The following is a 24,544-nucleotide window of genomic DNA, read 5'->3' as shown; positions in this document are numbered from 1 at the left end:
ACATCCGAGACCGAGACGTGAAGCATCACAGTAAACATCAAACCCTTTGTGAATATCAGGCATTATCAACACCGGTGTGGTGGTTAGCCTCATTTTCAGTTCCTCAAAACAAGACTAACATGCGGCATCCCATTTGAATTCTTTCCCTTTTTCCAACAGAGAAGTGAGAGGTTTCACAATCTTTGAGAATCCTTCGATAAATCTGCGGTAGTAGCCTGCAAGTCCAAGAAAACTTCTGATTTCTGACACATTCTTGGGCGGATTCCAATTCAGAACATCCAGAACTTTACTGGGGTCTACTGCAATTCCTCCATCTGAGATAACATGTCCAAGGAAGGATACTTCTCTCAGCCAAAAATCACATTTACTCAACTTGGCATACAACTGATTTTCTCGAAGCTTCTGTAACACCAATCTAAGTGTTCCTCATGTTCTTCTTCATTCTTGGAAAATACCAAGATATCATCTATAAACACAACCACAAACTTGTCGAGATACTCCATGAACACCTTGTTCATCAAATACATGAAGTATGCTGGAGCGTTTGTCAATCCAAATGACATCACTGTAAATTCATACAGACCATATCTGGTTGTGAACGCCGTCTTGGGAATATCTGACAGTCGAATCCTTAACTGATGGTATCCCGATCTCAGATCAATTTTAGAGAAAATCATAGCACCTCTCATCTGATCAAACAAGTCCTCAATTCTGGGTAGCGGGTACTTATTCTTGATGGTCACATCATTAAGTGCTCTATAATCTACACACATTCTTCTACTGCCATCCTTTTTATCAACAAAGATGACTGGCTCTCCCCAAGGTGACGAGCTAGGACAGATAAATCCTTTCTTTAATAATTCTTCTATTTGTTTCTTTAATTCACTCAAATCCTTAACATCCATTCTATACGGCCTTTTAGAAATAGGTGCAGTGCCAGGTAAAAGATCAATACTGAACTCAATATCACGATCAGGTGGCACACCTGGTAAATCTTCCGGAAATACATCGGGGTATTCACTAACAACCTTGATGTCTTCCAAAGGCATTCCCTTCATCTGATTTACTACACAGTTTGCTGTGGATAGAGGTGTTGCAATAAACTCAAACCGTTCTCCTTCTGGACTTGTGAGAAGCACTGACCTCTTGGCACACTGAATAACTGCATCAACTTTGCTTAGCCATCCCATTCCCAGAATGACATCAATCCCACTAGAATCTAGCACTATAAAGTTGGCATAGAAATCTCTGTCCATAATCTTGAAACTAATTCCAAGACATTGATACGTGGTCTTCATATTGCCCCCAGGCGAACTAACTAGCATGTGTTTTGACATAGTATGCACGGGAATACCATATTTTGCAACAAACTGAGCGGAAATAAAGGAATGCGATGCCCCAGAATCAAATAAAATTGATGCAGGAGCTGAGTGGACTAGGAACATACCAAACACAACATCCTGAGCCTCTTGAGCTGTTTCCGCAGCCACATGATTCACTCTTCCACGAACGTAGTTCTGCTGGCCTTTGTTACCCTGTGGAGTCTGGTTGCTATTTTTGGGCGGCGGCTGCTGCTGTGGTTGTTGTTGATTCTGTCTCTGTCCACTGTTCCTCTGGTTTTGGGGGGTCTGCACGTTGTGCTTGGGGCAATTGTTGGCATAATGTCCCACTTCGCCACACTTGAAGCAGCCATTGGATTGACTGGGTTGTTGTTCCTGACTGGTGCTCCTGATGTGTTGCTCGAATGATTCTGTTGCTGACTAGGTGTGCGCTGAGTCTGCTGATTATAACGCTGCGGTTGTTGCTGTGTGCGCTGGCTCTGTTGATTCTGCTGATAGTTTCCACCTTGTCCTCCAGAACGAGACGGAAAACTCTGCGAAGAGATGTAGCGGGGGCGGGTGTTGCTACTGGACTGCCCCTGAGACTGGAACTTGCGCTTCTGTTTGCCCAGTTCCTTGCGCTTGCTCTCCAAGCCTATAGCTTTATCTAGCAATGTCTGGAAGTTAGGAAAGGTGTGACTCTGCAGCTGATAGTTGAGTAGCCCTATTAAACCATCCAGAAAACGATCCTGTCTCTTTGCATCGGTGTCAACATCATTAGGAGCATAACGAGACAATTGTGTGAACTTGTCCCTGCACTCACTAACTGACATACTACCCTGCTTCAGAGCCAAGAATTCCTTCTGTTTGAGCTTAATCACACCTGCTGGAATGTGGTGTTCACGAAAGCTATTACTGAATTCCTCCCAGGTGATGGTGTTGGCATCTGCGTGTGCTGCTGTATAAGCATCCCACAAATCGGCCGCAGAACCCTCCAAACGCCCTGAGGTGTACAAGACCCTTTCACGGTCAGTACACTGTGTAATATCCAGCTTCTTACTAATAATTTTCAGCCAATCATCATCATCTAGAGGATCCACTGAATGTGAATAAGTAGGAGGGTGGTGACTCATGAAGTCTCTGTGCTTGTCTCTGGGCTGCGGGGCTGCATGAGGTGCTTGTTGGTTCTGCTGTGCTTGCATGTTTGCAACAGTAGCGGCGAGATTCTGCAACAGTTGCATCTGAGCTGCCAAGAATTGCTCCATTGATGGATTTGGTGGTGGGGGTGGCAATGGATTTTGCTGGTTAACTATGTGGGCACGCCTTGTGCTAGGAATATCTTGCCCTCCACCTGACCTGGTGTTTACCATCTGATTGTTAGAGAGATGAATTTTGGATAAGAATGATGAACTAATAAAGAGGAGATAAAGTAGAAAGATAGCCCAGATATAAGCCCAAAACAGATTTAAACATTTTATTTAAGCAAAACAAGTTATAACAAACCAAACACTTGTTCACAAAGCAAACATTATTACATCGCACGTCCTCGCAGGAACGGTTCTATCGAGACAAAACATGTAAAGGGTAACCAGCCTAAGAGCCTAGAAGACTAGCCTAGAAGACCGGTGATGGTGCCAGGAGCACCGAAGCGGAGCCTCTTGCGGGGTGGCGACATCGCGGGGATGGGAGTCTCCTCATCCTGATCAGGTGGTGGCGCCTGTCCTGCAAGCTAGGCCTCAAGCTGTGCGATCCAATCCTGGGCTTCACGCAGCTTCTCATGGGTCTCCTCGTACTCCGTGGTGAGGCACTCGAGGTCAGTGTTGAGCGCAGCAGTGACTCGGGCGAGGGTGCTGACGCGATGCTCTCCATCTTCACCCAGTGCAACCATCGTCTGCTCAGACCCACTAGCTCGGCGAGGAACATGGCGGTACTCGGTGGTGTGCAGGACCTGGCAGTGGTGTGGCAGAGAGACCACAAGGCTCTCCTGGTGGCGCTGCTGATAGAGGCGGCGTATGTAGAGTGAGGCGTAGTAGAGTCGTGAGCCGAACTGGTCTTCATGCCATGATCACCCTCCCTGCGTTCCCTGATGTGCACCTCAGTGATGTAGTAGTCGCCGATAGCAGAGTCGGTGTAGTGGTACGTGAAGTATAGGGGGTTCACATTGTTGCCCAACTCTGTAAGTACATCCTGCAGCAACAAGGAGAAGTAACCAGGCTCGACCAGTGAGGTGATAACATTACGAGTTATCACACGAGGACCATTGCCCTGCTGGCCACCAGATGAGTTGCTGTTGTTGTTGGAGCTGTCACCCTGATCATTGTTGCTTTGCCCATTTCCCTCAGAGTCTTCACCATCACCCTCATCCTCACTGTCATCACTGTCATCCCCGGGGTCGTTCGGGTCTCCTCAAGCAGCGGCAGGTGCTGGAGCGTCTGGAGCATGAATAGCTGGCGGTGGAGGTGGTGCATCTACTTCTGGTGCTGGGTGAGCTGGCGAGTCAACCGGCACAAGTTGACCATCCTCATCTTCAACATAGTAGTAGAGCATTTCTGGATCTTCCTCAACATCTTCCAGGGGCTGAGGTGGAGCTGGAGCAGGTGCTGGAACTGGAGCTGGGGCTGGAGCTGGAACAAACTGAGCAACATAAGCGGGTGCGGGATCTCCGGTGCGCTTGGGTGCAGTCTGACGAGTCCGGACCATCTGATAGAGCAGGAACAAAACTCAGAATAAATTTGAATCAAATCAAAATACTAATAAAGAACAAAGAAAACAAATTAGATTTTTATGAAGTAAATTATTTTTTTTAGCTGAAAGGCTTGCTAGAAAATGAGTCCTTAATTCGTCCATTTCTATCTAGGTTTGCGTCCTACAGTCGACATAGCTCTGATACCACTTCTGTCACACCCGGTTTCGAAAAGAACACTAGATGTATCACATATGTGCGCCAGGATCAAGTTTCACACATATGGAAGACGTCATCAGTGAATATATCAAAGACAATATTCAACAATGTAAACAAAAGGAAATAAGTACTTTATTACACACTCCGATAGATAGACACGAAGGTCTTAACGTTTCACCGATGACCTATACGATATCTCCAGAATATCTTCATGAACTCCCACATAAATTTTGACTGGTGAACGCTCCTAGAATTCCTCAAAGTCACTGAAGTAGTCAACTTCGTTGTTCTCTTCTGGACAGCAATTAGGCAAGGGTGAGTACACTTATGGTTGGTACTCAGCAAGTGGGGTGAAGATGCAAAGCCACCAAGGAAAAGCTAAGGTTTATTGCAGTTAGCATTTTAGTTGGTCAAATTTTATTAGCAGCACCTAATTACTAGGTATAAGTTTATACCAACCCACTTAAACAAAAAGATCATAAAAGAGCCCAAATTATATAACCAAAAACCACGATTTAATTATTCTTCAAGTTCAATTATCATGTGAGAGTCCAAGCCGCTCATGACTGCGAGCACGGCTGATATATCAGTTTTACACTCTGCATAGGTTGTACACTTTCCCCACAATTCGTGTCCCCCTGAGTCGCCCGGGTTTGCAAGGCCCTTAAACACTTCCTTTAGTGAGTGGTGAGGGGTCCACTACGAGGCTATTATAAAGATTCCCTAACAAGTGACAATCCGCTAAGGTTTCAAGTCAAAGCAGAGTATAAACCTCCCTAATGGTCAGCACCTTAGCAAAGGCTGCTACCCCAAGAGGACCGGGTTATACCCCAACGATGCTTCCCCTCTTGCTCTTTCGGTAAAACTGTCAAAGCTAGAGTTGCTAATTAATCAGCCAAGACCAGAGCCATGTGGTATTGTGGTTGTACGGTTTTTTTGGGTAGTTCTCCATGTTCCATTTACATAGCATGATCTTGTAAATAAAACAAGTAACAACATAAAACAAATTTATTATTTTTAAAAGATTAAGATAACACCATTCCCAAAGTTAAGCAACTAAGCCGTTCTACCCAACAAGATATAAAATTCGGTGTTTCAAGGCTTAGGTAAAAAGACTAGGTAATGTCCTTAATAGGATTCCCATCAATTTCATGCATAAAACAATAAAGTAAAGTGTTTATCATGCTATTATTGGGATCAAAATGGAACATGTAGAGGGGGAAATCCACTTGCCTTCCTCGTTTAATTGCTGGTTCTCTTCCTCGTAAGCTTGCTCTTGCTCTTCCTCTTGCTCGAACGGCACATCGTCTACACGATCACACAAGAAAAGCATACAAGACAAAATAAGAAATAGTATAAAAACAGTAAAAACAGAACTGAAAATGTTGAAAAACAAGTAGAGCATGATGCAAGGATCGCGTGAGCGCAAAATTCACTAAAAATGGAGTTAGAACGTGAAAGATATGGCTAGATTAAGGTTACAGGGACTTGTTTGCGAGAGATATGAACTTCCAGGGGCTAAATCTGAATTATACATATAAATAGAGTGGTCAAACTGTAAAACAAGGCTCCAGGGATGGCGGGTTCAGAATTACAATAACTCAGGGGATGAAACAAAAGAAACAGGGCCTTTTTAGAATTATTCTTGAACTGGAGTGGACGACGGGTTTATTTACATAAAGATCAGGGGCTCTTTAGCAAAAAGTACGGCGCCGGCTCGGGTTGACCGGTATTGACCGGGTCTTGGGCGGATCTGGCCCGTCGGATCGCCATCCGACGGCGGAGAGGCGGGGAGGGCGGCTCAACTGCGGCTCGCGCGGGCGACGGCTCGCGGCTCTGCGGTTCAGTTGGCTCGGCTGCTGAGCTCGGCTCGGCGGGGTGGCGCTGGGCGGCTCGGGCAGAGCCGGCGGCGATGGTTGCGGCGGCGGGCGGCAGCGCACTCACCGGAGTTCACCGAATTCGGTGCTCCGGTGGTCGGTTCGGCGCGCAGGGGGGGCCGGGGAGGTTGAGGAGGAGACGCCGAGTTCGATGGAGGCCTCGGGGCGACGGTTTGGAGCGGCGGAGTGGCTCCACGCCGGCGAGGGGCGGACGGCGCCGTCGGTGGTGCTGAACCCGGCCGTCCAGAGCCCGGTCTCGCGTGCGTGGAAGCCGAGGATGAAGAGGAGTCGGCGGCGAACACGAAGACGAGGCCGATGGGGCGGTGCAGAGGGCGGAGAGGTGCACGCCACAGCGGCGTACGACAGTGCTAGCTCAGGCGAGCAATTCCGGCCGCAAGGAAGCAAGAAAGAGAAGGGAAACGAGTCGGCGAGGATACCCACCACCACACGAAGCTCTGGCGGCGGTTGTAGTCGTCCGGGAAGCGACGAACCGGCGGATCGACGGCGGCGGCACCGTGCAGAGCTCGCGCGGCGGCGCTGAGCGAGCGGGGAGCGAGGAGCGTGGAAAGGAGCGGGCTAGGAGGCTTGGGCTCAAGCTTTATAGGCCGAGCAAGGGGAGGGGGAAGGCCGGCGGGGAGAGCTGGGGGCGCGGAGCTTCGGTGGCCGGCCATTAATGGCCTCGGCCATGCGGACGCCGCCGGCGATGATGTTGGCGCCGGGGAGAACCTCCGCGAGGCTGAGGAGCAGGCCAGATCCGCCACCGCCGCTGATGTTGACGCCAGCGCAGACAGCGAGCAATATGGTGATCGAGCCGGTGGCCATCGCCCTGCTGCCGCGCGCCCCCGAGAGCTCATCGCCGTTGTCGCGGCGCGGCTCCCGTCGCTGTGAATCAGCACCTTGCTGCTGCGGTGCTGCCCATGGTGCAGTGGCGCGAATGCAGAGGCGCGAGGAGGCCGCGTGACAAGTCGGCCCGGGCACGAGCCGCTCACGCTCACACGGCACGTCGATTTCGTCGTCCGCTTCTGTCGGGCTCTACAAAAATGCAGCAGGCAACCCCGCCCCGTGCTGGCGTTGCCGGAGAGTGCCTGATGAGCTCGGCATCGCCGGCGCAGCCCGGGGGCTAGGAGGCGACGCTTTCTCGCACATAACCACCGCCGCCATGGCGCGCGATCGAGCAGCTAGATAGCACGGCGACCTCGTCGGCGGCGTGCCCCCAGCGGCGGCCTGCGACATGGCCCGCCAGGCACGCTGAGGGAGTTGTTGGCTTTTGCCTTGCTGGGCGCGCCAGTACGACAGCTCGATCGGGCGCGACGGAATTCCACTCCACGGTGGCGCCGAAGCTGTCAGTTTTCCTGTGGCTTTGGGTACATGTCTGTACTGGTTCGTTCGTACAAGAACTCGCCGTTCTGTCGACAGTACTTACCACCGTTCTCCCAACGATTCAGAGTATTGTCTTAATTACATGGCCAGCCAGAGGAATGGAGCAGTCTGAAAACTACAGCAGCACAACTTCATTTTTATTCAGAATCTCAAATACACCTTCGGAATCTGCCATCATGGCAGACTTTCTCAAACAAGCTAGCACACGGACACGGCTGACGGCACAGACACGGCTGACGGTGCAGAGATACAACAAGCGATACTAGTACTTTGCTTCTTAACACGGACACGGCTGACGGCACAGTGGAGGCAGGAACTGAAGCAGCTATTGGCCGAGAATTCCGATAGTGGTCAGGGAGAGCCCGAGCACGAGCAGAGCAGACATGCCGAAGCAGAGCACCGGGCCTGCATCGCCGCCGGAGACCGCGGCGACGGCGCAGGAAGCAATTACGAGCCCCACGACAGGGAGATGGCGGCGCAGGAACGCTGCAAGAGCACTTGCACCGGCGAAGACCGCGGGGCCCATGCGAGCTGCTGGGTCGTTGGCCATCCGGACGCCGACGGCGATGAGGTTAGCGCCGGCGAGAATGCCCATGAAGCTGAGGATTAAGCCTACGACGCCGCCGGCGCCGGAGTTCATTCCGATGCTGGCAGAAATCAGCATGATGGTCAGGCCGGTGGCCCTCGCCATGCTCCCCGGAGTGGTCATCCCCCTGTTTCGCTGGAGTGGAACCAAAAGGAACAAACACTTCAGGGGAGGGGGGAAAATGGTGCGGCGACATGGCCGGCGCTGTGCACTGCAGAAAGAACTTTACGGCCACATCGGCTGAAGCAGAACGACGACCCGATCGATCACCCCGGCCGGGCGGCGCATGGCAGCAGCCAGCAGCGAACGTACCATGAAGAAGCCGCCGGACTCGCAAGCCCTGCCGATGGCCTCCACCACCGTGCGGCGCTCCGGCCCGTCGAGCTTGTTGAGGTCGATGAGCGGGATCCCGGCGCCGGACTCTTTGTCGACGCTCGCGAGGTCCGGGCGGTCTCCGACAGGCCTGACGTGGCTCAATGGGACTTGCCCCGTCTGCGCCACTAGATCGCTGACAGCGGGGCCCATGCGAGCTGCTGGGTCGTTGGCCATCCGGACGCCGGCGGCGATGAGGTTAGCGCCGGCGAGAATGCCCATGAAGCTGAGGATTAAGCCTACGACGCCGCCGGCGCCGGAGTTCATTCCGATGCTGGCAGAAATCAGCATGATGGTCAGGCCGGTGGCCCTCGCCATGCTCCCCGGAGTGGTCATCCCCCTGTTTCGCTGGAGTGGAACCAAAAGGAACAAACACTTTCAGTGGAGGGGAAAAAATGGTGCGGCGACATGGCCGGCGCTGTGCACTACAGAAAGAACTTTACGACCACATCGGCTGAAGCAGAACGACGACCCGATCGATCACCCCGGCCGGGCGGCGCATGGCAGCAGCCAGCAGCGAACGTACCATGAAGAAGCCGCCGGACTCGCAAGCCCTGCCGATGGCCTCCACCACCGTGCGGCGCTCCGGCCCGTTGAGCTTGTTGAGGTCGATGAGCGGGATCCCGGCGCCGGACTCGTTGTCGACGCTCGCGAGGTCCGGGCGGTCTCCGCCGCTCCATTTATAGGCAACCGGTACCGGTGGGAGAGGAGGGAGCCAATTCGCCTAAGATCCGGAGCCAATTCGGTCGCCGATCCACGCTGTCGTTGTCGCTGTCGCCGCCGCACCCCCGCACAGAGTTCACTAAACCGTCGGTAAACTGTCCGTTTTGACCGCGCCTAAGGTCCGGAGCCAATTCGGTCGCCGATCCACGCTGTCGCTGTCGCCGCCGCCGCCGCACCCCCGCACAGAGTTCACTAAACCGTCGGTAAACTGTGCGTTTTGACCTCAAACTGCTCCAGACCGGTTTCGATTTGGTCCGGTATAAAACTGGTCCAAATTCGAAATTTAAATTTGAATTCAAAACAATAAAAAAATTCTAAAAAATTCCTAAAAATACTTCAAGGTGCGACGAATCAAATGGTGTCAAATTTTCTTCAAAATTCGTTCATTTAGTATAGTTTGCGGGGATTTGAAGTTAAATTAAAAAACGTGCATACAAAAGTATACAAATACAATATAAAAGAGGGTTGGAGGATTCATTTAGACTAAAATATGTTATACAAATATTTATCTAGTATACTTTGCGGGCATTTAAATTTAAACCAAAAAAGAAAAAAAATTGAATTTGATCGGTTACCAGTCAAACCGGCCGGTATACCGGTACGAACCGGTTGAACTGCGCCATTTGAATTCAAATTTGAATTTGATCGGTTTCTAACGGTAACCGGTCAAACCGATCCGGTAAACCGGAACCGGAGGCCGGCGGTTACCACTAACCGGTCGGATATTTTAACCCTACCCCGCATGCGCCGCGGCGCGGGCGGTAGCCGCCCCCTCGCCGCCGTCACCATGCATCGAGAGGTAAGCGCATAGAGCAGATTGTGACATATATCGGCCTTGTTTGGTTGGCTCTTGTGCTAGGAATAGTAACACTTTGACCGCTAATTACGGTGTCAAACGAAGTCAATTTACACAACCAACTTCAGAACCCTCGCGTTAGGAACTCTGAAAAATCTAATGAGGCCTTTGATCGCGTGGTTTGAAGATGGTACTGTAGCATCAATGTAGCCAATCATCAATTAATTACCGTCATTAGATTCGTCGCGAAAAGTTACACTCATCTCTGAAGAGGTTTTGCAAATAGATTTCATTTAGTATTCTATGCATGCGAATTTTTTTCGGGAAACGTGCGCGATAGGAATCTTGCCTAACCAAACGTGCGCGATAGGAATCAACACGGCAGACCGTTGGCTGCGAGAGGCGTGGCGGAGCACCAGTTCTGATGGTTCCTTCGCGATGGGGTCATAAGTAGCAGGATGAGCAACGGCAACCGCAGATCATACAACTGACAAAACGACCTGCCCAAACTGAACCGCCCGCTTTGGCTTTCGACACACGCGCGCTTCGATGATTGGCCACGGAAGCGTCGTCGGTGGGTGCTCTCTGCTCTGTGCGCGGCGGACGCCCCTCGGGTGGAGGACGGCGGCGAGGGGGCGCTGCGATGCCACGGAAGTTCTCCACCTGTATGGTGGGAGCCTCGACCGGCAAAACTCGAGTGCATCTAGGCAAGCTAGCAGTCGGTCGGCCTTTTGGTTAGAGGCGTGCGTCCGGTGTGTTAGTTACATTTGAGCTGACCCATTAGGAACAACATACGCCCTCCATCCCATGAAAAGCGTAATCAATCCTGCATTTCAAAAAAATCCCACAAAAAATGTAATTCTAGAGATTGGATCTCAACTACCTCCTTGATTAAGTCATCATATTTAGTATGCATGCTAAAACTAACCGCATGTGCTAAACAAATGAGAACATAAGATTTTTTTCGCGACACCACTAATATTTTTGAAAAAACTAGAATTGCCTCGTCATAGGATGGAGGGAGTCTAAAGTAAAACAAACGGGGCGGGGGAGGCGCGGGGCCAGCCCGGCCACGTCGCCCCAAAATCGCTGGCCCTGCGATGCTTATCGCCCGGCTCCCGATGCACAGTTAACTCTTCTGGCTAGATTAGATTTTTATGGCTGCGCGAGATGGTGCGGCGTGTGACGCGTTGCCGAGCCTTTGCCTGCCACGTGCCATGCTCGCTGCTTTTTAGCGTTGGTTCCGTGTTGCGTCTCGCTTCTTTCGTCCGTCAATAGACTGGGATAGGGATGGCAACGGGTCACTAATCTAAACCCGCACCCGCCAGAATAAAATCGTATCTGTTAAAAAACTCATATCCGTCGCGGGTATGATTTCATGCCCGTACCGTACCCGTGCGGGTTTTTTTTTACCTGCGGGTTTCCTGTACCCGATATAAGAAGCAAAAAAATTTAATAGAAAACATAAACAAATACACAATGCATTATAGCTAAATGAGTCTATAAATAGGTAATCATCGATGGGAATGGAAGTACATGAGCCTAAGTCTCTCTTAACATGTGATTGGACCTTATTTTGATACAAAACCTTGTGACATTAGTATTTTAGGTTATATGTTGTCGGGTTTATTGTACCCACGGGTTTGCGAGTTTGGGTACTTGAAGAACAAACCCGCACCCGCAAACCCGACGGGTACGAAGTTTATCCCATTAAGAAACCCGCGGGCATAGAATTTAGTCTATACCCGCACCCTAATGGAGAAAAACCCATTGGGTTTCGGGTTTCGGTACCCGTTGCCATCCCTGGGATAACCAGATAAGTCACGTGACTGCGCTTTTAGATCGCTTTGTCAAAAAAAATTAATAAAAAATCTTGTTAATTTGAAGTATTAAATAAAAACTATTTACAAAATATTTTGTATGGGTTGTAAATCGTGAGACGAATCTAATGAACCTAATGAATCCATGATTAATTCATAATTAATTGATGATTATTATAGTATCACTGTTGCAAATCATAGATTAAGTAGTCTCATTAGATTCTTCTCGCAATTTACAACCCATCTGTGCAAAAAAAATTATAAATAAATTTTATTTAGTGCAAAATTCGATGTGACATTTTTTAGTGCAAAATTTTGGGATCTAAACACAATCTTAATCCCTTTCATCTGGTTTGCCTTCAAGGAAAGTTTTCGTTTCGCCACCTTTCCGCTAGCCTATTCTTCTCCTTTTCTTCTTCGTTCCCTCCGAGCTTTGTTCGTCTTATTGTGGTTGCGTTCCTTTAATTTCGTGCGGTTGGTTCTACTGCTCCTTGATCGCATCAGCCGCTAGCGCTTACTTTTTTTCCCTTTTGCACGGGTGGACAATGTCCCTGCCTGTTTTTCCCTTTTGCACGGCTGGACAATGTACTTTGAAACCGTTGTTCTGCCTCTCCTAACAATAGCCTATGACAATTATTTGCTTCTGCCTTCCTCCATACTAAGTTCTGTGCTGAGAATTATAGATTTTTTTGGTTCTTTCGTCTGCATAGCTTTGCTTAGCTTCGTTTACACGACTTTTTGGCGTTTTCCTGCCTCACGTCGATTTCATTACGTAACACGTTGCACAAAAATTGAGAAATTTCGTCCACCTTCCTAACAAGATTTTCTCTCATTATCCAAGCTGCCATAAAAATTATATTTCAAAAACAATGTTCATTAAATTTATATATTCACGGATTCATATTAGATTCACAAGCACATTAGCTAATAAATACAGTCTAATTGTTTTTCACATTTTAATTGTTTTCTATATATATAGTCTACTCGCGCGCATGGGCGCGCCCCAATAACTAGTATGAGCTATTCCGGGCAGCGGCGAGACGTTTTTTTATGCCTAGACAACTAAAGTACAGATATAGTATCTGAACGCACACTCCAACACACCCACACACCTACACACGCACACAACACACACTCTAGAGTGTACGCTAGACCTATACAAACTATACACACACCACGCGTCCTTCTAGAAATCGACGAAGTCCCATGGGCTCCGCAGACGACGGGCACATCGTACTACCATTGTGGCTCCATCCTTCTAGAAATCGACGAAGTCCCATGGGCTCCGCAGACGACGGGCACATCATACTACCATTGTGGCTCCACACGTACGTCCAGGACCTGCAAATCAAATTTGGGGGAAAACCCCGGTACGCTAGACATATACAAACTATACACACACCACGCATTCTTCTAGAAATCGACGAAGTCCCATGGGCTCGGCTCCACAGATGAAGGGCACATTGTACTACCTAGACATATACAAACTATACACACACCACGCATTCTTCTAGAAATCAACGAAGACGAAGGGCACATTGTACTACCTAGACATATACAAACTATACACACACCACGCATTCTTTTAGAAATCAACGAAGTCCCATGGGCTCCATGGACGAAGGGCACATTGTACTACCATTGTGGCTCCACGCATACGTCCAGGACCTGCAAATCAAATTTGGGGGAAAACCCGGTGCAGCACCAGGTTCGATCCCAACTGGGAATCGAACGCGGGCGGGTGCGCTCCATGACGGGAGGCGCCACCATCGCGCTACGCGCGCGTCTGCGCAGCGGCCAGACGTTGGGAGAGCGTATCGCGGCCGTGGTGGCTCTTACCGTCTGGAACGGGTTGCAAGGGGCGGAAAAGACAGGAACATTCCGTCCGGTCCGGTTCACACGGCGTGACGTGTCGTGCCGTCTCTGCTGGCCTCACGCGTGGAGGCTATTCCTCGCGCGCGCGAGTGCAGTCCGAGGTACTCCCTCCGTCCAAAAAACAAATTATTTTAGAAATTTTAAAATAAATTAATAAAAAATAAAATAATTATATTTACTCCTATTTATTATCTATATTTAGCACTAATTGATTCTTGCATGCTTATGCACTTACTAAATAAGATAGAATGACTTATTTTTATAACAAATTTTGAATCTTATAATGACTTGTTGTTTGGGATAGAGAAAGTACTCCCTCCATCCTAATATATTTGCACGTTTGGGATTCAAAAAATTTCTCAGAAATAAGTGCACACTTTCACAGACTGCAACAGGCAGCAGAGCACAGTGTACTAAAGCGTGTGAAGCAACCAGAAACTGACGGACTCTCTGGTCCACTCATTCTCCACCGCCGTCGTGGGTGCCCAATTGAGTTCTTAAATGATTCCTCGGTACTCCTGGGTGCTTTCAAAAAAAAAATTCTCCACCGCCGTTTTCATGCGCGGCCCTGTTTAGTTTCTAAAAAAGTTTACACACTATCTATCACATCGAATCTTCGAACACATACATAAATTATTAAATATAGTTGAAAAAAATAATTAATTACACAGTCTAACTGATTAGCACGAGATGAATTTTTTAAATCTAATTAGTTCATGATTGGATATTATTTGTTAAGTAACAATAAAATATGCTACAGTATCAAATCCCAAAAAAATTTCACCAACTAAACACACACCTTACAGTCACACGAGGCTCTCCAGATGTTTCTCATTCATGCAGGTGCCTCGCAGCCTCAACGACGCAGCATGCTTGTCTTGGTTTTTGCAGGGGCATTATTGTCATTTCGTCCTTGTCTTGGGTTTTGTGCCGATTCCTAGATGTAAAAATATTGTGGGACGGAGGGAGTATCGCAGAAGCGGTTTCAGCTCCCCGCGCGCCGGTCTCGGTTGGTGGTTTTGGACGGTGGAATGCACACGGCGCGCACACCGTGTGCTACCAAGTGGGACGGCTCTACCTCGGTCGGTTGTTTTTTTTTTTCTCTTGCTAGGGTAAATCAGCAATGCTAACGTGTTTTCAATGCAATGGAGCGGCTTCACTCTCGCCTCTTCTTCTCTCTCACTGACACATGGTACTATTCATAAAAGCTACGGATCTGGGTTTGGTTGGCTCCACCGCCTCCGTGCTACAGTGGCGCTACAATGCCGGAGCCGGAGCCGGTAGGAGTCCTCCCAAACAGTGGCGCTACAGTGCTGGAGTAGAGCGGGTCTTGCTAATATGCGCGCACCCCAGGACAACAACTAACAAACGATTTCCGACAACCTCGACAGATCCCATTTATGGCTTCAGAATCATTCCCTTTCTTTTTTTTGGTCGACTGTGCTAAATGCCACTAGCGGCCCTTGAGCATCAAGATCATTCCCTTTCTTTTTTGGGCGCTCGACGGAAAATCATATCAGGCACGTTATAAATAAGTTTGTAGTGTATACATAAGTTTTTATTTTCATTTTTTGACAAGAAATAAAATTGTATACATGAGTTTGTACTATATACATAAAATTTTTGATGCGTCGAAAATTATGTATGATAAAATGTATTGAAAAATTTGCTGCCTTATGTGCATAATTTATGTCGTGCTGCATGAGTTATTGCTACCTTGTATAACTTACGATGTACAAGTTGTGGGAATTCAAAAAAAAATTTGCCGCTAACTTGTATACATAACTTATTGAACTTAAGATGTACAAGTTGGGGTATAAAAAAATATTGCTTTGTTGTATACATAATTTACTATTACATAACAATATTTTTATTTTCATGACAAAAAACAAAAATTGTATACATAATTTTATATTGTACGCATAAAAGTTATGATGCATTGAAAAATTATGTATGATAAAATATATTGAAAAAACTGGTATGACATGTAACTAATGCATAATTTATAACGTATGCTGTCTTGTATGCATAACTTATGTCGTACTACATAAGTTATTGCTAACTTGTATCTATACTATAAAAATCGAAAACAATTGAAAATGTTTCTCACCTAGGCTGAGTCCGCCGTACCCCTCACACCGAACCCACCTGTCAGGGCCGAGGGAGGTGAGAAAGAGTGGAGACCCATAAAAATTACATGTTGCGGAGCGTTTCTGCCAAAAACATAATTTTTTTTCTCACCGGACGGTTTTCGTACCCGCCCGCGTACCCGTTCCGCCGGTCAACGCGCGCTTCTCCTTTCCTCCGCTCCGAGCGCTTGCCTTCTCCCCTCGCCGCGCGCACTCTACCGCCGTCGCCTGATGGCGCCCGCGTGACACCGCCTCCTCGCTCGCTGCACGCGCGCGCCACCTCCCCTCCTCCCGCTCGCCACGCGCCATCCCCTCCTCCCACTCGCCTGGCACACGCCGCGCCGGCCGATGGCGGCAGCGCGCCACCGCCCCCACCCTCCGTTGCCCGGGCCTCGCGGCACGGCCCATTTGCGCCTGAGCGGTCCGAGCGCCGCGAGTCTTCTGGGCGGCGCCCACGCGCGGGACTGCCGCGGGCCGCGCGCCACTGCAGGGGCCGCGCGCCTCCTGGGGGGCCGGTCGCGCCGCAAGTCTTCTGGGGGCGGTCCGAGCGCCACTGCCGGCCGCGGGCCACGCGCCACTGCGGCCGTGAGCCGCGCCGACGCGTGGCCGCGGGGCCCCGAAGCTGTGGAGGGGCAGGGCGACAGGAAGGGCGAGGGGAGGGACGCCATTCCCGGCCGCGCACAGGTCCGATCGCCGCCTGGCCTCCAAACCCTATGCTGCCGATGGTGCCGACGGTGGCTTTGGGTGAAAGTCGAGGCCGAAGAGGAGACGGACTAGGAGGACGAGAACGAGGAGCGGGAGGACGCCGAGCACGTTTCCGAGTCTAGCGATGCTGCTCTGAGCTTCTTTGTTCATCCAAGTATTTGATTCGAACTGCTTCTGCAGATTATATATAACAATTTCGACTGATTTGATCAAACATTAAGCTGTTGTTTCCGTGCATACAACACTGCTTTTTCCACCAGTACCTCTGCACCTACGGCAAATTTGACCATATAGAGTTGTGATGGAATTTTCTTCTTCGCTTGAAGATGACAGAAACCCAAAGAGGCCGCGGATGGTGTCAGACACAACAAAATTGGTGGAGGAAGAAAGAATTTCTGGTGTCGTCTCTTTGCAGTCTTTTCTTTACATAAGTAATAATCTTCATTGTGTACAAGATGCTTTTGTTAAGCAATTTGCCCATGTGGCATAATTCTGTCTGTCTTAATTTTTATCTTTTCATGAATTTCTTCCAATCAAATGAGTTGCTAGAAAATCTTTAGAACCTCATGTGTTTAACAGAGCTTAGGCGGCAAAAGAAAAGAGATAGATATGCGAGCATGACAGCTGAGCAGAAGGACCAAAGGAATGCTAAAAGAAGGGAAAACTACCATCGTAAAAAGGCTGAAAGTCGAGCAGCTAATATGACACCAGAAACAACTGGTAATTGTTCCAATTTCACCATGACTAACAACAGTATCTATCCAAACATGCTAATGATGATTCCTTGCACGATTCCATCTGATATAACAATCATTGGGCAGATATTGGTGCACCTGTTGACTCAACAACTAACAAGCCTCTAGATCTGCCTGGTACTCTTCATCTGTTATAATGAATATATGAATATTGCTTCAGTGAAGTATTTTTATTGAACTTATTAGATGGTTATTTGCACAGTATACCATTCCATCCTGTTGGGCAACATGCCTCCATAGAGATACCTCCAAAAGAACTCAAGAGAGAAAGAGAAAGAAAGTGATATGCTAACATGTCTGAGCTGGCAAAACATGAAAAGATATTAAAGATTCAGAATATAAGGAGCCACAATAATATGTTGGCTTCTACCCCAACAAACATGGGAGAACAAGGTACGTCTTTATAAGCATTACTTTTTTTTGAAGACGAGGTCACGCACGTCGGCGACTACAAGTCCGGCGAGGCCTACCGCGGGAAGCGTGTTCTCGTCGTCGGCAGCGGAAACTGCTGCATGGATGTCGCGCTCGACCTCTGCGCCCACGGCGCCCGCCCGCCGTCGTGGCGCGGGACGCCGTGCACGTCCTGCCCCTCAAGATGTTCGGGATACACACGCTGGAGCTCGCCAGCATGCTCCTGGACAGCTGGCGGCTCCCGCGCTGGGCCGTGGACAAGATACTGGCCGTCGCAGCTCGGCTCGTCCTCGGCGACCTCGCCACAAGCTCGGGCTCCGCCGCCCCGCCGACGGGCCGCTGGAGCGTAGCGGGAGCCGCGTTTGCACCACGGTATTCGACTTGTGCGCCCTGGAACGCATCCGCGCCGGCGACATCGCCGTGGTCCCGGGCGTCACCCGCTTCTGCGGCGGCAAAGCCGAGTTGGTGGACGGTCGGGTCCTCGACATCGACGCCGTCGTGCTCGCCACCGGGCGGCGCAGCAACTTGCCGCAAGCCGAGTGGCAAGGAGGCAGGAAGCGGTACCCCGCCACGGCGTTCCCCTACGGCTGGGACGGACAGTGCGGGCTCTACGCCGTTGGCTTCTCGCGCCGCGGTTTCGGTGGCGCGTCCAAGGACGCCGTGCGCGTCGCGGAGGAAATTATTGCCGGCGCCTGGAGGGAGGGGGCCGAGCCCGCCGCCGGCCACGGCGAGAGGAAGGGTGTCCACGTATTGTTCTGATTCGGCGGGCCTGTCCGTGTCGAGATACAAACGGAAAGAGCGCAGCAGCTTTATACTAGTAATACACTTTCGAGTTTTAAATTTGTTTTGTTTTCATTCGGCTTTGGAGCAGTAATATATATTTTTGTGTGGATTGAATGAATCTTGAAGCGATTTTATAGAATTGGTTTCCTATGTCATAGTATGTGATGATGCGGTGCTTATTTATTTTGTAGATCCGCTAGATTAAGTGTACTTCTAGAGTTTTGGCATGGAGAAAAATATTAGTGAGAAATTACGTGTATATATATCTCTATAAAGATCCGCTAGATTAAGTACTCCTTCCTCGATTCTAAGGCGCATGAGCGTTTTGTACTTTTCTTCCAATATAAGGCGCGCACCATCGGGACTTCTTAGACTCCGGTAATAATTGTCCTCGATATGAGCTATGAGCGAATGAGCAAGCCATGCAGGTTTTCAAAGCGGGAAACAGGCTAGCTGCATGCGACCATGCATGCTTTCCCTAGAATCAAAGCGACGTTTGCATGCAGCCATACAAACTTCCAGAGCATTAATACAAACCTTGGTCTCCGTGATCTTTCTTGGTACGCCTAAGAATCAAGGAAGGAGGGAGTATACTTCTAGAGTTTTGGCACGGAGATAAATATTATTTAGAAATTATGTATATATCTCTATAAAGATGTTATCATTGCACCTTGGGAGAAAAAGAAGGTAGAAAAGAACAATGTCGTGGTGCTGCAAACTACAGCCGGGTGGCGGAAGGCACCCGCCCTAGCCCAGAGGGTGTGTACTCGGGGGGTTAGCTAGTCCTAGTTCGATCTCGCTCAAGAACACGATGAACACCAAGGATTTAGAGTGGTTCGGGCCGCTGGAGCGTAATACCCTACGTCCACTATGAATTGTATTGCCTTGCCTCAAGAGAGAGTCTGCGAGTGCCTGGGCAAGCCTGTGTCTCTGTGTGTTCTCTGGAGAGCTTAGCGGGCGTGCACTCCCTTTTATATGTCCAAGGGGAGCACGTACACTGAGCGGGGCCCCGACATGTGGACCCGGCGATGTATTATAAACTACACTTTGGCCTTCAATGCCTCAGATCCGGAGATCTTGTCGTCGGCTTCCGTGCGTAGCTTCTGACCAGGGATGGTCTTGAGCTGTCCTGTCAGAGTAGAGTCTAGCCTCTGCAGCCGCGCGTCGAGGTCATGATGAAGCGCCGAACTACTGACTCAGTCCACTGTAGCAGCGTGCACTGTTGCTCCAGTCAGTAGCTGGTCATCATGACTCGTCGCCTATGCACGCGGCGCTGAGTCTTTAATGCTTGCCTTGGTAACTGACGAGCCGCCTCGGTAACTGTCGATCCACAGTGTGGACTGACAAAAGCTGCCCCGTGCCCAGAGGCAGCAGAGCCCGCTTCAACCACTCGCACTTAATGCGGGTGGGTGAGGGAACATCCAGCGGAAAGCTTGCGCCCGCGTCTTTGTGACACGTGGCGGCTCCGGACCCCTCCCGAGCAGCTAGCTGAGCCGAGAGCTCACGGGTCCGGATAGGCACGTGGAGGTCCCGGACCCATCTGCGGGAGTCCGGATGGCACGTGGAGGTCCCGGACCCACCTGCGGGGGTCCGGGTCCGCGGCCACAGGTGCTGAACATTTCCACCTCTGGGACACGTGGTGACACCGGACCCGTCCCCGAGCGGGAAGCGGGTCTGGGGCCGTTGGTCCAGTGAGATGGAGTCGGACCCTAGGGGTCCGGCTGCTCAGCTCCTTAGGGCGTAGTTACGGATAACTACGCGAGTCTTGGCACAGTAGGAGTGGGTACCCCAGTTGCAGGGTACCGACAGAGGCTCCCGGGCCCACCTCGGGAGAGACAACGAACCCGCAGGTGGGGCCACTACTGTGAGCAACTTGGCTGCTTCTGGCGCCCAGCGGTGCGCGCCGCAAGGGTTTTGTCTTGGGTCGTCCATCCTTTGGGTCACCTGCTGCATCATCACGTTTGGACCTGCACATGACTCAAGGTAGATGCTTAGTAGCGTGCCCACAGGTACCAAATCCTGTTGGCTGTAATACTTTGAGATAGACAGCTAGGTTCAGTGAACGGAGCTCAAGGGGCCGGCCTTTATGTTAAGAGAAAGTCCGGACCTTCAGGTTCCCAGTCCTAGGTACTACGGCACTCATTCACAGGAGGTGGTGCGTGCAGGCTTAGGGTACGGAACCAGGCTAAGCCGCTACACGGCTCCGGACCTCCCCGGAGAATGAGTGCACTTCCCTGAACCTGCAGGTTCCCAGGGGTCCGAACCCCTCTCTTCCATGAGGGGTCTCGAGCTAAGTCACTAACTAGCCAACTCAATTCGGACCACAATCACCGCACAAGAGTAAGAAGCCACGTGGGGGTTAGCGCAAACAGAATGCGTAGATTGAAATTGGAATGTAACATCCTTAGAGGCGAACTGAGAATAAACTTTTCCTTTATAACTAGATGTACATGAGATGTGCGATGTAAGCCAGAACACGTGTTTATGAGGCCGGAGCTGTCCGGACATCCGGGCCCCCAGTCTTAGATACTACGGTACTCACCCTAGGGAGGTAGAGCATGCAGGCTTAGGGTACGGAACCAGGCTAAGTGGCTACACGGCTCCGGACCTCCCCGGAGGGTGAGTACGCTTCCCTGAACCTGGTTCGCAGAGGCCCGGACCCCTCCGCAGGGGAGGCTCACCGGACTGGACCACACGGAAGTACTACCTAGTTACAAAGGAAAATGTTTATTCCCTGCTGGGCCTCTAAGGGTAGGACTTACAGAGATGTAGAGTCGGGGGTGCGACCAGAGTCGGTTTAATGTCGAAGAGAGCCACCAGAGTCGGCTTAGTGCGACCGGAGTGGGCTTTCCGCCGGAGCGGGCTTGGTGCGACTGGAGTCAGCTTTCCGCCGGAGCGGGCTTCCTCACATGAGTGAGGTATGCTGCGAGCTGGGATTTGTCGCTGCGCCGCTCGTAGCTTGTGAGGGGGCCCTTGACGAGCGCCCTGACTCTCACCGACGTGCAGCGCGCGCCGCTGCCGACGGTGGCTGCTCCACGGGCACGGTTGCCCCTGGCGCAGGAAGGCGAGAGGCGCGTGGTGCGGATGACGCCACACCCTCCGTCATCTCCACGACGTCGTCATGGTGGGAGTGCTCAACCATCCGAACCATGGAGATGAGAAAGAGATGAACTAAAACTAGCTAAAGTGCCCCTACCTGGCGCGCCAAATGTCGTGGTGTTGCAAACCACAGCCGGGTGGCGGAAGGCACCCGCCCTAGCCCAGAGGGTGTGTACTCGGGGGGTTAACTAGTCCTAGTTCGATCTCGCTCAAGAACACGATGAACACCAAGGATTTAGAGTGGTTCGGGCCGCTGGAGCGTAATACCCTACGTCCACTATGAATTGTATTGACTTGCCTCGAGAGAGAGAGTCTGCGAGTGCCTGGGCAAGCCTGTGTCTGTGTGTGTTCTCTGGAGAGCTTAGCGAGCGTGCACTCCCTTTTATATGTCCAAGGGGAGCACGTACACTGAGCGGGGCCCCGGCATGTGGACCCGGCGATGTATTATAAACTACACTTTGGCCTTCAATGCCTCAGATCCGGAGATCTTGTCGTCGGCTTCCGTGCGTAGCTTCTGACCAGGGATGGTCTTGAGCTGTCCTGTCAGAGTAGAGTCTAGCCTCTGCAGCCGCGCGTCGAGGTCATGATGAAGCGCCGAACTACTGACTCAGTCCACTGTAGCAGCGTGCACTGTTGCTCCAGTCAGTAGCTGGTCATCATGACTCGTCGCCTATGCACGCGGCGCTGAGTCTTTAATGCTTGCCTTGGTAACTGACGAGCCGCCTCGGTAACTGGCGATCCACAGTGTGGACTGACAAAAGCTGCCCCGTGCCCAGAGGCAGCAGAGCCCGCTTCAACCACTCGCACTTAATGCGGGTGGGTGAGGGAGCTTCCAGCGGAAAGCTTGCGCCCGCGTCTTCGTGACACGTGGCGGCTCCGGACCCCTCCCGAGCAGCTAGCTGAGCCGAGAGCTCACGGAGTCCGGATGGCACGTGGAGGTCCCGGACCCATCTGCGGGAGTCCGGATGGCACGTGGAGGTCCCGGACCCACCTGCGGGGGTCCGGGTCCGCGGCCACAGGTGCTGAACAATTCCACCTCTGGGACACGTGGTGACACCGGTCCCGTCCCCGAGCGGGAAGCGGGTCTGAGGCCGTTGGTCCGGTGAGATGGAGTCGGACCTTAGGGGTCCGGCTGCTCAGCTCCTTAGGGCGTAGTTACGGATAACTACGCGAGTCTTGGCACAGTAGGAGTGGGTACCCCAGTTGCACGGTACCGACAAATAAATAGAGTTATGTTGTCCTATTTATATATTGTATTTATTTTGAGATAGAAATTTAACTCTAGAAGTATATTTATTTCGAGATGAAGGGAGTATTAGCCTTTCCCTTCGAACCACCCGTGTATGTTGCTCTGCAATTGTCCCATCACGAAAATTTGGCATCCCCACCACACACCACATGAACGTCTCATCATGGGAAACCTGAACCCGACTAGGGAGATATGCGCACTCCGCCGCGCCCGTAGGATGGAGCGCGTGAGATGGTGTGACACCAAATGTAAAATATAATGTTCCTTTGTCCCACATGTGGAATCAGTAATTTATATTGAAACCCACATATTATATAGGAAATGGCCATTTGGAAATATGGAACGCAAGTGTAGCAATTCCAGAAAAAGATATATAAAGCAATCATATGCACTGCGAGGATTAGGTTTTTAAGCCGTTGCTTCCTGTTCTTGATGCAAATGAGACAGCCGATATTTGTGAGATGATTTCTGATTGTGTGAAAAAAATAGAGGAATTACAAAGAGTCAATTCCTTCTATGTCATTGAAAAATACAATTATCCCTATGTGCCATTGAAAATTACTATATTTCTTCTATGTTATCATTTATAATTTTTAATCCCCTGCATGCCATTACCGTCAAAATACACTAACAAATCTGTTAAAGGCATGGGGAAAAGACAGTAACAGGTTAATCACGGCGTCGTCGATGGGGAGATCTTCTCCCTGCAGCTGGCGGCCACCATGGACCGGGGCGTGGGCCACCCTGGTCGCCGGCCTCGTGGAGCGCCACCGCAGGGCCGCGGCGGCGGCGGCCGGCGCCGCTGTCCGCCTAGCCGCAGTACGCGCTGCACGGCGTGGGCGAGGCCTTCACCTCCGTGGGGCACCTCGAGTTCATGTACGGCTAGGCGCCCGAGAGCATGCGCAGCAAAGCCACGGCGCTCTTCTGGCTGTCCATCTCGCTGGGGAGCTACGCGACCACCGGTGGAGCGCCGGCCCGGCGGCGGCGCCAACTGGCTGCCCGACAACATCAACCACGGCATATACGTGTAGTCTGAACCTTGATGTTATTGCATATACAACGTGTGTAAGCATCTGCTTGCTTGTGCATTGGGATAAAAAGGGAGAATGTTCAGGCAAGCAATTTCTGAAAGCTCTCTTGCCAAATTATGCAACAAAATTCCCAATTCCAGAAACAATTCTTATCTTCAATCATGCACAGCTGACAGTTTTATTGGAAGTCAATAGTATACTTCATTATTCAAGAACCAGAAGCCATCTATAGAGGTCCATGTTTGCACACACAATTTCACATGAACAATTTCACATGAATTCCCCAGGCCGAACAGCTATACTTAGTACTAGGTGGCGCCTGGTGATCTCTAGAAGGGAGTACATAGCGATCTAGGAACGCGCGGCGAGATGCGAACCGGCCGCAGGACGGGCGGTGGATCCCACGGTGAACTTGATCTCGAATCCGGCGGACGGATCGACGGGCTCGGCGGGTTATCGTGTCCTTGATCTTCGCGGGGTAGCCGGAGAGGCCGAGGGACTCAGCCGTGGAGGCGGTCCAGTCGCGGAACACCACCCCTGTGACGACTCGGCCCTTCACCACCACGCGGACGGCCTTGTGCGCGGGCTCCGTCTGCGGCTGCGGTGCGGGCAGAGACGAGGCGTCGGCGGGTGCGGAGGTGGCCATGGCACCGGCGATGTGCGGTTTGGGACTCGGAGGGCAGTGGAGCGTGCAGGAGGCGTCGGTGAGGGACTTAGATTTTGTTTGGGGAG

General features: G+C 50.8%; 1 protein-coding gene and 1 pseudogene across 1 annotated transcript; one reads left to right on the top strand and one right to left on the bottom strand.

The window, feature by feature from the left end:
• Positions 1–7,587: 7,587 nt before the first annotated feature.
• LOC120680077 lies at positions 7,588–9,074 on the bottom strand. Its single transcript, XM_039961720.1, has 3 exons — positions 8,963–9,074; positions 8,377–8,784; positions 7,588–8,199 (listed from the first exon to the last, which is right to left on the bottom strand). Exons 1-3 carry the CDS (start codon positions 8,963–8,965, stop codon positions 7,804–7,806), a joined length of 807 nt encoding a protein of 268 aa, XP_039817654.1. The 5' UTR covers positions 8,966–9,074; the 3' UTR covers positions 7,588–7,803.
• An 8,027-nt stretch (positions 9,075–17,101) lies between these two features.
• LOC120677895 lies at positions 17,102–18,409 on the top strand (annotated as a pseudogene).
• Positions 18,410–24,544: the final 6,135 nt, after the last annotated feature.

This window comes from Panicum virgatum, chromosome 6N (assembly GCF_016808335.1).
Source record: "Panicum virgatum strain AP13 chromosome 6N, P.virgatum_v5, whole genome shotgun sequence".
Taxonomy (NCBI): Eukaryota; Viridiplantae; Streptophyta; class Magnoliopsida; order Poales; family Poaceae; genus Panicum; species Panicum virgatum.
This window is presented reverse-complemented; position numbering and strand designations above follow the sequence as displayed.